The 17319-nt window shown below is 35.5% G+C and overlaps 1 protein-coding gene across 1 annotated transcript in view; it reads left to right on the top strand.

Annotated features, from left to right (window-relative positions):
• The window catches only part of LOC127986902 (adhesion G protein-coupled receptor E3-like), a 15281-nt gene extending 5551 nt beyond the window's left edge, over positions 1-9730 (top strand). Inside the window, exons 2-10 of the mRNA XM_052589156.1 lie at positions 5339-5455; positions 5646-5827; positions 5940-6101; positions 6600-6806; positions 6884-7116; positions 7404-7470; positions 7551-7642; positions 7730-7892; positions 9252-9730. Coding sequence (XP_052445116.1) covers positions 5339-5455; positions 5646-5827; positions 5940-6101; positions 6600-6806; positions 6884-7116; positions 7404-7470; positions 7551-7642; positions 7730-7892; positions 9252-9311 — 1283 coding nt within the window. The 3' untranslated portion in view covers positions 9312-9730. The remainder of the gene's footprint in view (positions 1-5338; positions 5456-5645; positions 5828-5939; positions 6102-6599; positions 6807-6883; positions 7117-7403; positions 7471-7550; positions 7643-7729; positions 7893-9251) is intronic.
• Positions 9731-17319: the final 7589 nt, after the last annotated feature.

Raw genomic sequence — 17319 nt, 5'->3', positions numbered from 1 at the left:
AATTAACCATGCAGCTCTAATGTAAGCACTGCAATTTTTTTTGCAAAGATCTCGCAAGATCTCGTCACATTCCTAAAAACTACTATGGAAAATAATTGTTAATAGACAGAAAGTTCCTGTAATTTAAACAGGGAAAAACTGTAAAAACTTTAACCAAACATTTAACATGTAACCAGTTACTTTACAGTAAAAATAACATTTTGATGTATAATTTTTGTGTTTGCATGAATTACTCTGTGCACTTTCGGTATATTAGTAAATACTCCAGCTTGTGGAAAAGCTACTTGTGATGAACTTTGATTTGGTTTTAGATTTTCTTGTTCGTAAATTACAGTTGTATACGGTAAAGTTTACCGCTTTTACGGTTTTGTAAATGTGTTTACAGTTGTTTTTTGCCAAAAAGATTTTCTAAAAACTATGGATTTTATATATATATATATATATATATATATATATATATATATTATATATATATATATATATATATATATATATATATATATATATATATATATATATAGTCTCAAGGACATACAGTGATGTAGAAGTGATTATACAGTAACAGATGGATTTATCTTTCTAGTGCTGCAGCTGATGATAATCATAAGTAATGTAATGATCACCAAGTCTCAAGGACAGTGGTACTGCGCTCCTTCGGGGAACACAAGCAACTGCACAAATTCTAACAGTTATGTGAACTGTCTTGGACAAAATGTCTCCTGCAAGGCCTATTCCTGCGCTCCTCAGAGTCCCGGCTGCTCCTGCATGGTCGGATCCTACAACTGTACCAGCGACTGCAGCTATTCAGCTTCTCTAGAAGTCTGTAGTTTCACTGCAGATACTTGGCACTGCCTGAATGGTGTGTACAGCACTGACTCCATCAGTTGCCCTTGTGTTTCATATGCTGTTTTTATTCACATGCATCCTCATGATTTATTAAATTCTTTCCTTCTAGATATGATGAATACTCAAAACAACTTGCAAGTGGTATGTAGGAATGAGTTTCTTTTGTTAATCTATAAATGTTAAACAAATATTATTAAAAACTTATGATTTTTCTTTCTTTTTTATTATTATTAATTAATTTGTTTTTCTGCAGGCAACTGCAGAAAGCATAGTGAATTTTGTTGACCAGATTGCAAATATGACAGGTCTGATGTCTACAGCAGTAAGTAATGTTTCCAGCCTTTGGCCAGTGTGGGTCATTCTCATTCTCATACTCAAAAAACAACAACAGCAACTATAGAGTTTACTTTTTTCTCTCATAAAAGTTTATATTTCTCTCAAAATACAAATAATTTTAAAATGAAACTATTTTACACAAACTGTACCACTGATGTCAAAATTTATAACAGAACACACTGATGAACGATACTTAATCTATTAACATAAAAAAACAACAAAAAAAACCCAACATTTTCAATATGTTGGAAAATCCTCATATGCACATTTAAACAGCCCTTTAACAGCCCTTCTTATCCTTAATTTTGACCTTGTAACTGCTTTACTGCATTTTTTAATTCCTTTTGTATTTTTTTTTTACCAAAATACAAGATTTTAACATTAATGTAAGCAGTGTTAAAAAAAGAATAAAATTAATAAATAATAATAATAATAATAATAATAATAATAATAATAATAATTCTAAAGTCATTCCTCCTAAAATGATTATATTATTGCTTATTTGGATTTTTCAGACCACAATTATTAGACCCTGCACTAATGGTTAACCCTGGTAATCATCATCATCATCATCATCTTCAGCAATAAATAAGGGGGTTTTCAGGCACATAATATTTTTTTAAGTAATAAACTTCCTTTATGTTATAAAAATATTCATTTTATAAGTTCTTTTTTTCTGTCTTTTTATACATGTTTCTTTACAAGTGGCAGTTTGTTGTTGTATTTTGGGAGTGACCTATATGTTTGATGTTACTATTTTTCTATATAATAATTTGCATTCTACAGAAGTATCTCTTTTGGTATTTGATTAGGCAGCAGAAAACTATTTGAAGGTTGTTGATGACACCCAGGTAAAGCTTTCAGATTTGGTCAAAGATGAAGATAAAAGTAAACTGGTGTCATATGGAAACAGTTATATAAATGCCTTTGAGATCCTGGTGTCTGCACTGGTGACGCCAACAGAAACTCACAACTTGCTGAACATTAGTCTCAATAATACAGGTAAGAGGCACTGTTTGTATTTGTGTTTATGACATGTTCTGGGATGAGTCACACTGTGTTATTCATAGTCAAATAAGTTCTTCTCGAGAAGTTTTTGGTTTTTCATTTAAAAAAAAAAAATGTTTTTCTTTCATAAGCAACTTTCCAAAAGTAAATTTTGCCGGAATGCTGTAGAACACCATTTTTGGCTCCCTAAAAAAAAAAACTTTAATCGAGCATTGGGTCTCATTCACTAAACATGCATACGAACAAATTTGTGCATGAAACCTGCATATGAACATTTTCACAAACAAATTATGATAAAAAATTTTTTAAATTTGTTGAAAAATGAAAAGTCCTTTTTTTTTTATTGTGAGCCAAAATCATCACAATTAAAAGTGCCAAATACTTAAACTACTTCAGTCTTTGTGCATTTAATTTATTTAATACACACGTTCACACGTTTTACAATTTGAGTTGAATTAATGAAATAAATTCACTTTTCAAATTTATTGAGAAGCACCTGTATATTTGGACATTGACACAATTGTAATAATTTTGGCTCTGTAATAATGTAATAAGATGAATTATTTATTGATAATCTAGTGTTTTCTGAGTCAGTGTCGCAAAGATGAAGTTGATCCTGACTTGCCATCTCCTCACTGGACTCGCCTTTAGAGAGAAATGCATCTTTACAGATTTTATAATGAAAGATATTTTGTTTTCCTTTTTAATTATTTAATTTTAGAGTAGTAAATTAAAGCTTTTTATAGATATATTTATCAAGTTTGTGAAGCAAGGAAACCTATTAGCTGAGTTTCAGTTCATTTTTGTGAAGTGCTTTTGTTCAAGACCGAGACTTCAGAAAGCGCATCTTGTTTGTTTTCTTTATTTTATAAAAGCACAATGTTTTGTTGATAGTGTGTGTACTAGTGTTGTCACGGTACCAAAATTTCAGTATTAGGTAACAATACCAGTGAAAATCCACGCTTCTCTGTAACAATTTCGCTACCAAAGCAAAAAAACTAAAATATTCTAATAATAATAATAATAAATAATAAATAATAATAATTATAATAATTTTATCACAAAAAATAAAACCATTATCATTCTTTATACTTATTTACAATTATGTTTAAAGATTTTCTACAAGTAATATAATTATGAAAAACAGTAAACAAGTTTCACCAAAAAAATTTTTTTTTTTGATAAATAAAGGGGATTTGCTATTAAAAAATGTTAACATGGAAGAATTATTGTGTGATTTATTTATATAAATAAAGTTTTATTATTTTTTTCAACAGTAGTAGCAGTATCACATACATTCTACTAAATAATAGTAACATTTCTAGCACAATACCTTTATGTAAAATTTAACTTTTATTTTGACGGGCTACTTTTTTTTTTGACACTGGTTTTACTCAGATGAAACGGTAAAAAGCTTGTGAAGTGACTCTGAACAGTTCTGGTGATGTTGTTGATGTATTTATGTCCTCATTGAGACAGCAGATGCTGAAATTACTTCAAGTCACTCGCTTCAGTCTATGTAGTAAACAAACCCGCACGTCTCTGCCATTCATTCATTCACACAAAGACGCGCAGAACATGCAGGATTCATTTTGCAACCAACTTTTGTGGCTTAACATTTAAAGATAATGGTCCATACAGAGATTTGATTTGATTAATTTATGCTAACTTTGACAAAAAAATGACTGTCCAAATTAAAATGTAAGTTTCATTTTCATGACTGGATTTTGAGATTCCATCTGCGTTTTCTGCTTTGCAGAAATCATAGCGCTGTGTGCGTCAAGAACCGGGTTGAGCGGGTTCTGGGTACCACCGTTACTTAAAGAAACCTGGTACCGTCACATTTTCATTTTTTTAGTACCGACTTGGTACCGAAGTAGGTCTTTTGACAACACTAGTGTGTACACACCCAGCTAGAATTTGTTTGTTCTAAAAATGGTCCAAGATCATTACCTTGGATTGTTCTAACAATGTTTTAAGCAGGTCGTTTTATTTTTGTTCCCAGAACATTCTCTAAAAACACTCAAAAAATATTTATTAATAACATTATTAGAACATTATTCCTTAACATTCTAATTAAGATTCAAGCAGAGGTTTACATGTTGATGTCTGTTTAAAAGTAATTTTTTGGTTTGATGTCACCATAACGGTGGAAAGTGTTGGCTTTAGTTGGCCAATTTGACACTTGCCTTGTCAGAGCTGTTTTTTAGCTGCTGTAATGTTCATTATGGTAAAAAAGGCACGAGAACATGGTTTGACGACAGTGCTTGTTTGCTGATGCTTAAGACATCATCACATATGTGGTCTCGTTACCTGGCTTCACCCAAGCTAATGTATGGTATTAATTAAACTTTTAAAGTAGATCATTTCAATAAATTTAGTGGTTCATGAATGATGTAAAAAAAGAACAGGCAAAAATGCATTGGATAAAACTCTGCATTTATTAGAATACAAAAAAAAAAAAGAAAATATATTTTCTAAATGCAATCCTCTTGGCCCTGCAATTTGGCGCCAAGTGTGATGCAAGGGTGTTTTGCTTGTTTCAGCTTGACGCAGTTGTCACTTTCACTTTCTGTGCCAAGTTGTTTAAATAGCATTTGCGCCCATGTGTGTGCCTATGGGTGTGCTGGTCTGAGAATGAGGTGTGTTCAGGTGCTTTGTTGGTGATTTTTCTTCTTTTCCAAATTACACAAGAACTGACTTGCTTTACAATGCAGAATTTTTTGGGGGTGAATTATCCAATTAAGTAGGTTTTTCCATTTACTTTAGAAGACCTGGCAAACTATTTAACAAATCTGTCTGAGATTGATATGTTATCTAAGAAGATTTGAGAAAAAACAAGCAGACACGTTATTTGTAAAACAAGAATTTTTTTTTTGTTTACTAAAATCCTTCTAATATATCACTTGCCTAAAGATTTTGAACATATATATTTATATATAATACATACATATAAACACACACACACACACACACACACACACACACACACACACACACATATATATATATATATATATATATATATATATATATATATATATATATATATATATATATATATATATATATATATATATATATAAATTTACAGGAAAACTGTGGCAATGAGAATTAAAAATGTCCCATTTCTATTTGTTTCTCTCAGAAGTGAGAGTTCTTGCAGTTGGTCCAAAGGCATCTGAAAAAATCATTCCTTCAGTCAGTACGGAAAAGGCTGTTATGGAGATTAACATTTTTGAAATTGCAAAGAGCAGCCCTTCAGGTGTGTGGAAAGCATGAATCTGTCTTGAGTGCAAATGAAAATACACACACAAGCATTGGCTTTTTGAGAATTTCAGTTTGCTGTTGTGAATGCCCAATTTTATTTTATTTCTGTCTGAATGACATTAGTTACTTTGTGAAATGATGTAAGTTTTTCACTAGCTTTTGTCTCATGTTGGTCTGTAACTCAGGATCGGCTGCTGTGACTTTCATGAGCTACACAATGATGGAGAATCTACTGAAGCCAGACTTCTTCAACACATCAAATCACACAAATAAAACCATGATGTCCACTGTGATCTCAGCTACTCTTCCCAAAACCAACTACACTAAACTCACCAAACCAGTCAACTTCACCCTCAAACACATCAGAGTGAGAGACTGAAAAGTGTTTTTCACCAAACTAAGAAATAATGATCATCTGAAAACATCTGAACACATTTAATGTTCTAATATTTCTTGCATCATTGTTCTTCTTTTTGAAGGAGTTTGATCCCAACGGTTCTCTGTCCTGTGTGTACTGGAATATCAGCGAGTGGATTGTAGATGGATGTTCTGTTTTAGAGACCAACAGCAGCTACACTGTGTGTTCCTGTGATCATCTGTCCACATTTGCTCTCATCATGCAAACCAGAGGGCCACAAAAGGTACGAGATCATTTATAGAGGGGATGTCCTGAGCTGATCTCAAGGATCAGAATTGGGGCAGATTAAGCATTTTTTCACTAATCAGTATTGGCTCTCCTAAACCTGATCATTATTTTATGCCAGTAGGTGGCAGTATGTGCCAGTAGATTTCCCAACCGCCATTAAAAGCAAAAGCAGAAAAAAAAAATTGTGTTTGGGCTTCCGTGTTCAGTGTTTTTTTTACATCAGCAGTCCCATATTCCAACAATTTCTTAATACAGTATGTGCAGATGGTGAGCGTGATTTCAAGTAAAACAAAATCACCAAGCAATGTTACATTGTTTCAAAATTCTAGGAATATAGAAGTATCAGATCAGGAATCAGTATCGGCAGATAAATCAATATTCAGTGACATCGAATCAGGACACAAAAAAATCCCTAATTTACATTACTAATTTATAGTAAATACCGAAGAACAGCTGAGATTTAGCACTCAAGTTCTTTGACATGTTTTCACAGAGTCACCCACCGCTGGAGCTGTTGAATTTGGTGTGTGTGATCGTGGGACTGGTGTTCTTCAGTTTGGCCCTGTTGACCTTTGCCCTTTGTCAGTGGAGCCCTGGAGTGAATAATGTGGCTCGAATCAACATCTGCATCAGTCTTCTGTTGGCTCATCTTCTGCTCCTGCTCACACAGCAGTTCCTGAATCTCATACGGCCTCAGCAGGTGAGAATGATGAAGGAGCCCTACAGCTCAACACAGCCTCACTGAGAATCATCATAACCCTTTCTCTTGATCTCCAGGTGCTGTGTGCCGTGATCTCAGGCCTTCTGCACTTCCTCTTTCTCTCCGGCTTTGTGTGGATGTTCATTGAAGCTGTGCTGCTCTTCATCTGTGTGAAGAACCTATCACAGATCAGCTCCAAGAAGAGGGAGGTGCTTAGCAGTGGATTCCTGTGTGTGATTGGATATGTGGTTGCTCTGGTTGTGGTGTGTGTGTCTGTCGGTCTGGTTCCTGAAGGCTACGGCAGCGAACAGTGAGTTGCTATTGTTTTGAAGGTCATTTGTATAGAAGGGTTTAAATTGCCCAGGACAGTTTTCTGCTCTCTGATAATATATATATATATATATATATATATATATATATATATATATATATATATATATATATATATATAGGCTCAAGAGCACAACTGAAGCAAATACTCACTACAATTATGGTGGTAAATTTTTTTTCCTTCCAGTTGATTTCATCCACATGTATATATATATATATATAAACATCTGAAATGGCATTTTTAATTATTTGTTTTCCTCTGAACAGGTGCTGGATTAAAATTGATCAAGGTTTTATCTGGAGTTTTCTGGGTCCTGTTTGTGTCATACTTGCAGTAAGTTCTGAATATAAACATTTTCACATGGGCTGTTGAAGCCAAAACATTAATTTAATTTTTTTTTTCTTTATCCACAGTTAAACACGATTCTCTTCATCAATATCATCATCACTCTAAACTCAACTCTTAAAAAACTGAATGCTGAGGTTTCACAGATGAAACAAACGAAGTAACAAACAATATGATCAAATCACTATATAAATAAAGAACATAATAGTCAAAGAAGACACATCTCTCTTTCACTGTTTCTCTGCAGGGTTTTGGTGTTTAAAACTCTGGGTCAGTTTGTGGTTCTTGGTTGCCCCTGGATTCTGGGTTTCTTCATTAATGGCAATGAGGTGCTGGAGATCATCTTCCTGATCTTGAACTCCCAGCAGGGAACCTTCATCTTCCTGATCTACTGTGTCCTCAATAACGAGGTCAGACTTTTTTTCCATCCTTCTCTGTAAATAAACGAATCAATCTCCAGTGACAGTACAGTAGTTCCTTTCCTGTTTATTATAAACAAAACTTTGAGTTTCAGAGGTTAAATTGATATCATGAACCCACCTAGAAATTTTTAATGTTCAAGGAACATTTTCAGAGGCTAGTTTTATTTTAGTTCCCAGAATGTTCTGCTAAAAGTTAGGATAACATTCTCTAAAACATTCTAAAAATGGCTCCTGATAACATTGTTACAACATTATTCTCTAACATTCTAATAAAGCTTCCCATCACACTAGATGTGGACTGACATTGCTCAGAAGTCAAATGTTGGTTGAAAGTGAAAACCCAACCTCTGTTTGGTGTCAAACTCAAGCGTAAATAACTCCAAAAACAGTATTACCAACTGCACTTATTATAAACAAGATTTATTTCTGTCATAAATGTAAAAAGGTTCTTATTGAGATTAACAGTGGTGTTGGTGGTTTATTGAAAATAATAGTTTAGTTTGACGTCACCATTATGGTGATCAGTACTTAGGCAGTATGACTCTTTTCAGTGTTACAATTCATTTAACTGCTGTAATTATATTTCTTACAGCAAAAGCAATGAGAGTAAAATGTCATCAGGTGATGCTGGTTATTTGCTGATATTAAAACTTTCCTCAAGTAGTGATCTGATAGACTGGTTTTATCTGGGGCTGAATCTATACTATTAGTTTAATATTAGTGATTATAGCAGATGCAATGCATAAGATCTTACAAATTTATATCATATTTTGTCTGTTATTTTTAGATTTCACTGTCAATGTACCAGAGAATGCTTAGACACAGTTGCTTTATTAAATAATATGTAACTAACACAATACATTAGATTGGGTGAAAACAGGTATCCAAACCACATATGTGATGATGTATTAATCATTAGCAAGCAGCCAGTGTTGTCTAACCACACGTTCTCTTGCTGTTTTTGCCACAACAAAGATTATAGCAGTTAAAGAACAACACGGGTCAAGGGTCAAATTGTAAACTAAACTAAAACCAACACTTATAACCAGTACGGTGACCAATCCAAACTATTACTTTTAAACAGACATCAACATCTAAACATCTGCTTAAATCTTAATTAGAATGTTAGGGGATAATGTTCTAATAATGTTATAAATATATATTTTTAGAACGTTTTTAGAAAACGTTATTCTATCTTTTGAGAGAACGTTCTGGGAACAAAAATAAAATTACCCGCTAAAAACATTGTTAGAAAAATCCATGGGAACGTTTTTAGAACATTTTTAGAACAAAAAAAAAATTCTAGCTTGGAAGTCACTCAGCTCCTCTCGTCTCATTCTTGTTCAGGTCAGGCAGCAGTACAGGAAGTTCTTCAGATGTCTTTGCGGTGGACACAAAAAACTCTGAGGACTACCGCATCATGTTTAGGCATTAAAAGTAATGCTAAAATGCCATTAACAGGTGATGTAATTCTTACAGTAAAATCTACATATAAGTAGACTGATTCTAATTTGGGAGAAATTTCCTGGTTTGAAATATAAAATAACATATTCTGCAATATAACTGTATTTAAAATGTAACTATCACATGTAGTTTTGGTTTCACTTTCATTTTCATGGACTTTTAGTTTGTTTGTCTTTGTTACCTGTTTCATTGGTTGTCATAAATGTTCAGTGATTTCACATACCTGTTCATTACTTGTTCATAAGTTATCTGTGTCATTCATTGTCTGGTGTTGTCTGTGCCTTGCACAGTGTCGTTGAATCTTGTACATGTAGATCCCTAATTTATTTTGGTTTAATAAAGTTACACTACCCAATCTGTCACCATCCATAGCTGGAACCTTACAAAACATCATACAGTAAGAATAATGGATCATGCAGCAGAATTTCTCACCCTCTCCTTTGAAAGGATTCCTATAGTGGATCAAGCTGCTCACTAATGTTAGATCACCTGGTACATATTTTCATAAAAAAAAAAAAAAAAAAACTTGAACAAAAAGCTGAATAATTATTTTATTTATATTTTGGTGAAAGACTCTGAACAAAAACATAGAATAAATCCTGTACAAAGAGTCCATCAATAGCGATGGCAAGATGAAGCCTCATGAGTCTTTAAGCTTTTCAGTGAAGTGGTTCACAAAAGGGTTCATTTCTGGAGGCTTCATGTGCTCACAATACCACCTGGTGGCCAATGAGTGTATAACAAGCAGATATATTACAGACAGAGGTGTAAAGTCCAGGAGTCAGAAAGTAAAAGTCCTGCCATATTTTAATTCCACCCATGAATCAGCAGCTGATTTCACCAGAGGAGGAACCAAGTCATTCCTTCCAAGTCACAAACTAGTCTCAAGTCAAATCTCAAGTCCTCAAAGTGTGTAAGTCAATGAGATAATTAAGAGACTAATTAAATGATGATTGTGCATTAGTGATGAACACCTGCTGTGTTCATCACTAATGCACTTGAAAGTTGAACTAGTTTTTAATCTTGTATGGAGAATCCATGAATGCCTATTTCGGACAAGCAGAACAAGTAAAAAACAAAAGACAAAAACAAAAACAAACAACATAAAATTTTGATTCTGTCTCCTCAGTGGATGTCCTTTCAATGTCTGCAAAGACGTCAACTGGACTTAAACTTGCCCAGTGGGTAAAATGTGAAAAAAAAAAAAAAAAACCAGAAGTGTTATTTATTGGACCTAAAACCTCCATATGTAATCACTAATTACCCTGTCAAAGACTTAATGACTGCTCTGTCAATTCATTGTCATCAGTTAGGAACCTATGTGTGCTATTTAATAGCAATCTTTCCTTTGAAAGCCATGTTTCTAGCATTTGCAAAACTGCATTTTTCCATTTCAAAAAATATATCTAAATTATGACCTTAGCTTTCAATGTCAAATGCAGAAATGTTAATCCATGCATTTATGACCTCAAGTTTAAATTATTGTAAAGCTTTATTGATTGGTTGTTCTGTACGCTTAGTAAACAAACTACAGTTAGTCCAAAAGGCGGCAGCTAGGTCTTACAACCAGGAAGAATGACCATTTTAGCCCAGTTCTGTCAACACTGCAGTGGCTCCATATCAAACATCATACAGATTTTAAAACATTGCTAATTACTTATAAAGCCCTGAATGGTTTAGCATTTCAGTATTTGAACAAGCCGTTATTGCATTAAAGTCCCCCATGTCCGATGTGTTCTCGAAACTCTGGAAGTTTGAAAATACCTAGAATATAAAAATCAACTGCAGGTGGCAGATCCTTTTCCTATTTAGTCCTCAAACTCTGGAATAATCTACCTAACATTGTTTGGGAGGCTGAAACACTCTGTCAGTTTAAATCTGTTAAATCTGTCAGTTTTATTCTTAAAAGAATAAATTTAGCTAACACATAACACAATAACACATTTCTAATATTCAAAACTCTTTGATTTGGGTTGTTAGGCTGTATTAGGTTGTTAGGTTATTAGGCTGCATTAATTAAGCAACCAGAGTAACACCCAACTTGACCTCAACAGTCCTAAATATCAGCGGAGACAAGGACAACTAGATGAGCCCCATAGAAAGATCCCCAGTGAAAACCTTGTCTCCTAGACAGGCATCTTTGACACAATCTGTATTGTTACAAAAAGCTATATAAATAAAACTGACTTGACTTGACTTCTGTTGTGATGAAGGTAACCTGGAGAGAAGGCATTCTCCAGTGTCTGTAGTAAGGAGGTCACGAGAAAATACATGTACAATTTGGTATCAAAATTGTCTGATGGTACTTGTTTTTCTACAGTGGAGTTAAGTAAAATAAAGTGAAGTACCCAAGCAAACGAGGCTGTATTTTTTCCTGGAACTGATGGAGGCAGCACATACGCCTAGAAGTATTTCAGTCCTCAAACGGTAAAGAAGAAAAATGCCTACACGCACATGGAAGGACAATTCTTGAAAGATCAGTTCTGCCCTGACTCTGTGGCAAGAAAGGTGCTTATGGGTGTACTCATACTAGGCACTAAACAGCTGACCTGCACTCACACTTGTACTAAACATACTGGGCCGCAGCATGCTTACATTATGTATGAGATAATGGATAAAACCCCATTCATCAATATTCTGTGTAATAAATGTATAATTTATACCATGCAGTGATTTTCACATACGTATATTACAAATACATCCGAAAATGCTTCTCCCCTTCATTCACCTTAAGTAAATGTAGCCTTGGCCAGGAAGGGTTGATGTCATCAGGCGGTACCTATCGTTCATTGGGTGTTTCTACCCTTATCTGCAACACCCTTCCGATGGTGGGTGTGCAGTGGTGGCCAAGTCACTGCCCATCTTCCCCTCCTGGCTTCCAGCTCAACTCCTCCCTCCTGCTCCATAACCAGCAAGATGCTCTTTCCGCTGCCTCCCCCATACTGAGAGCTGCTGCCTTCCTCTCCCTCCCTGTTACTCTAATGGCTGTGAGCATTCTCCACACCGACTGAGCAGGGAATCCTCTACAGCTGACCTCAATCGGGAACAGCCAAGCCTGCCATTCTTTACCCCTACAGTCATGCAACAGTTCTTGGTATTTGGCGCTCTTTCTTTCAAAGGCCCGTTCACACCCCTCTTCCTATGGGACTGTAAATTCTATGAGGATGATCTTTTTTCCCTCTCCAGACCACAGTACCACATCCGGCCTCAGTGTTGTCTGGACAGATTGGGGAAATTGAAGCCTTCCTCTCAGGTCGACCTTCATTTCCCATGATTGGGCCTTTTGTAGCAGACTGGTTCTTGTTGTTGCTTGTTGTTGGTGGCTTTCCCCCCTCCCTTATAAACTTGATTGAAGTTACTTTCTGAAGTGGTTGGCATTTCTTTCTCCTCTCTTGCTCTAAGGTGTTGGCGAGTGTTATGAGCATCCTATCGTGGTGCCACCTGTACCTTCCCTGGGTGAGTGCTTTTTTACACCCGGCCAGGATGTGTACCATGGTGCCCCTCTTCCTACAGAGCTTGCACAATGGGTCCTCTCTCATACCCCACTTGTGCAGGTTTATTGGTGTTGGGAGTGTGTCATACACTGACCTCAGCAAAAAGGAGATCCGGAATGGCTCCAGTCTCCATAGATCCCCCCAGGTAATCTTCCTCTTGGGAAGATCCCATCTGGTCCAGGTCCCTTGTGAAGCTAGGTCCACTGCCCTTGATCTACGTCCTTCCTCTTCCAGGTTCCGTACCTCCTCTTTAATCATGGCTCTTCTTTCACTGGTTCCTGCCTTCCTCCACTGTTGGAAATGTGAGGTTCCAAGACCCTGTGTTCCTGTGCATGGCACTCCAATGACATCACGTAGCTTCAACATACTCACAGCTTGTGCAACAGAAGCATCAGCTGCCCACTTGCGACCTACTCTTGTAATGACATCTGCATGTCTGCAACTTTGAATTCCTCAACTACGGATGACAGAGGAAGCTGGAGCTGCCCTGATCTTATGTAGAGGCCTACTGAAATGAAGCTTGGGGGGATTCCCAACCACTTTCAGAGGTACTTATTGATCTTCCTCTCCACTCCTTCAACGCATGTCATCGGGACCTCATACACAGTCAGCAACCACATGAGTCTTGGCAACAGTCCGTGTTGATAGAGCCAAACTTTAAACTTCCCAGGGAGCTCTGATTTTTCGATCCTCGTCAGCCATTCCTCCATCTGCTTATTGGCTATGTTGTTCCTGTCAGTAAGTGAGTCATCGGACCACTTTCCGAGGCACTTGATTGGATTCTCCTCTATAGATGGAATCACTTCCCCTTGCACATGCATCTTGAACCTGTTGGTCAACTTCCCGTTCCTGATCACCAAACTCCTGGATTTCTTTGCCTTAAACTTCATTCTGGCCCACGTTGCCATGTGGCCCAGAACAGTTAGCACCCACCTCGCCTCCACACAGGGCCGTGCAAAGACCTTTTGAGGGGCATGTGCTGAAACTGAAAAAGGGCACCCCCCTCCCTTTTATTATATAAATTATATATATTCTCTTTTTTAGCTATTCTGTTTGGTTTTATAAGCTAATTTGTATTATTTGGTTAACAGATTATGATTAACAGATTATGAATGACATTGAGAAGAGGGGAAGGTGAGCAATGAGTCAAGTATTTTTGACAAACTTTTTTTAAATATAATTTAAGTAATTATGTCCAACTCAATTCCAGATTATAAGAAACTATAGCCATACCGTTACTATAACATATCCAACATGTATCCGCCTACCTGGCAAAAATTGTATACTGTGGTGGACCAGGGATGTTGGTCTCTTGAAGGTCTCTTATTCACTACACTTTCCCTAAAATAAGCCAGCAATGAAAAAATAAATAAAAATAGTGTGAAAAGTACAGTTGCAGTGAAAAGCATTTCTGAAGGATCACGTGACACTGAAGAGTACTGAACCGGAGTAATGATGCTGAAAATTCAGCTTTGATCACAAAAATAAATTACATTTTAAAATATATTCAAATAGAAAAGTTATTTAAAATTGTAAAAATATTACACAATATTACTGTTTTTGTTGTATTCTGGATCAAATAAATGAAGCTTTGGAATGAATCATGAATTACATTCTGCATGATAAAATATAAAGATTTCACAGAGATCTTCTGTAATTTTTTTTTTAGTTACTACTACATTACTGTCGTAAAACCATGTTTTACTACATTTTATACATGTGAGGACGAGCGGAGAGTATACCATAACATGATTAGCCTAAATGTTAATAAATTAAGTGTATCAGCAATCATAAATCAAAGAAGAAAATTTCTTAGAAATATATGTTATCAAGGGGACGCGGTACGAAACAGCGCGGGTGCGTACCTGTTATGATTTTTCGATGGTAAAAACAAATTATATGTTGTTGTATTACTTATCAATATAAAGTTTTTGACCAGCGAATGTGTGCAAATGTGGATTTTTTTTTGGCCGTCATTAACCGGTGCCGGTGTAGCAGACGATTCAGTTCCCCTCGGAATTAGTGATGTGTCGTTCTTGAACGATTCGTTCATTTTGAACGAATCTTTAATGTGACTCGGGAAGAACGAGTCGTCTCGGGGAGTGATTCGTTCAGTCGCGCATGCGCATTATTCTATGGGTTCTGTTCTAGTAGTAGTAATTCACCTGTCAGTTAATGCAGTCTTGAGCCGGAAAGAGAATTGATTAGTTCATAGTTCGGGTCTATCGGGTTTTTGACTCGTTCCTTGATCACGTGACAGCCCCATACGCTTACCCAATGCAGTCTGAGCCGGAAAGAGAATTGATTAGTTCATAGTTCGGGTCTATCGGGTTTTTGACTCGTTCCTCAGTCACGTGACAGCCCAATACGTTAAACCCAATGCAGCATGAGCCGGAAAGAGAATTGATTAGTTCATAGTTCGGGTCTATCGGGTTTTTGACTCGTTCCTCAATCACGTGACAGCCCAATACGTTAAACCCAATGTGATGTGCAGAGGTGGAGAGTCCAGGGGTCAGAAAGTAAAAGTCCTGCCACATTTTTGCTCCACCCATGAACTCAGCAGCTGATTTCACCAGAGGAGGAAACAAGTCATTCCTTCCAAGTCACAAACTAGTCTCAACTCAAATCCCAAGTCCTCAAAGAGTTAAAGTCAATGAGATAATTAAGAGACTAATTAAATGATGATTGTGCATTGGTGATGAACACCTGCTGTTATTGTGCGTTACAGAGGATCAGATGCTGACGTTTTATTGGTTAAAATTATGCCACCATCATGGAGATCAGTGTTTGCTTCAGTTGGGCTCTTGACCTTTGGCTTCTTGTGTTAGATATTTCTCTGTAAAAGTACATGTGCTGTTATAAAACAGTGCGATCATTGCTTTGCAGAAAACCGTTACTAGCTGCTTTTACATGATGAAGTAATTATTAGGCATCAGCCTGTTTATTTCCAAAACAATTTTATGTATTTATTATTAACAAATGTTCAGTCTTTAAATAACCTACCTTGTGGAACCGTTGGTTTAATCACTATAATGAATACATTTCCTAATGTATGTAATAAATATATATTTTTGAAATCTTTTCCTAATAAGATGCACAGACATCATGACCCAGCATATGAATCTCAACAATGGTGACAATCAACAAACCGCTTCAAGCTGAAGTGCATGCTGGGTAACACCATAGTAAAAACTCCCATCATGCACTGTAGCATGAATAATTATTGTAACCACTGTTGAGGATCATATGATAAGTGCTCATGTCTAAAATCCTGAGCCTGTACAGTTTTTTTCCCCCCAATATTTAAGCATTACAATAATATTTGTTTAATAGGACTTTTTTTGTAGTTCAGTAATTGCTGAACATAATTTAACAAACCAAAGAGAGACACCTTCATGAAGTTAATTAAAATGTTTTAGATGAAAAAGGGCAATTCAATTTTCTACTTCAAGCTTTTCATTCAGTAATGTGTTAATGTTTACTACGTAACACAACCGCAAGTGTTTAAAAGCAAATTACTTTGAATTATTAAAAAGGTCAAGAGCCCAACTAAAGCAAACACTGATCTCCATGATGGTGGAAGGTTTTTTTTTTTCTTCCAGTTGATTTCATCCAAGGCTGTGCTTAAAGTCAATTGTAGTTCTTGTGTTTCTCTTTTCTTCAGTGATGTTGATTGTTAACAGCAGGTGTTCATCACTAATGCAGAATTATCATTTAATTAGTCACTTAATTATCTCATTGACTTTAACTCTTTGAGGACTTGGGATTTAACTTGAGACTTGTTTGTGACTTGAAAGGAATGACTTGATTCCTCCTCTGGTGAAATCAGCTGCTGGGTTCATGGGTGGAATAAATATATGGCAGGACTTTTACTTTCTGACCCCTGGACTCTCCACCTCTGGTGATGTGACAACATTGGCTAGAGTAATTAGTTAATTTACAACTTTCCTTACAAAATGGGTGCATAGTACTTATTTATTATTAGTATTATTTACTCTTACAGTAACGTGATGCATTTCTGGTTTCAAATTGTTGTTTTTAATTTCTGTCATGGTGGTACTTTTCCATAACACTGAATGTGGAAATAAAGAGTTGGTTATGCTTAAAATGTTGATCTTTTTTTCTGTCTGTTTGTTTTTGTTTAGTTGTGTAGTTATTAAATCAGATTGTCTGTGTAAACCATACTTTTGTAACATATGACACTTTATAAACATTAAAAACACTACATACTTTTGAATAGTTGTTTATTGTTTATTACAGAAAAGCTTTGTAACAAAGAGGACAACTATTCCAAAATAAATTAAAATAATAAAAATGTAAATAATTAAAAATGAAATTCAAATTAAAAGATAATAAAGCCACAGGGTCTAATAACCTTAACAAATGAACTTTAAAAGTACAATATAAAAAAAAGAAAAACTAAATATTGCACAACAAGCTATTCCCAAAATAATTTT

Source organism: Carassius gibelio, chromosome B22 (genome assembly GCF_023724105.1).
Source record: "Carassius gibelio isolate Cgi1373 ecotype wild population from Czech Republic chromosome B22, carGib1.2-hapl.c, whole genome shotgun sequence".
NCBI lineage: Eukaryota > Metazoa > Chordata > Actinopteri > Cypriniformes > Cyprinidae > Carassius > Carassius gibelio.
This window is presented reverse-complemented; position numbering and strand designations above follow the sequence as displayed.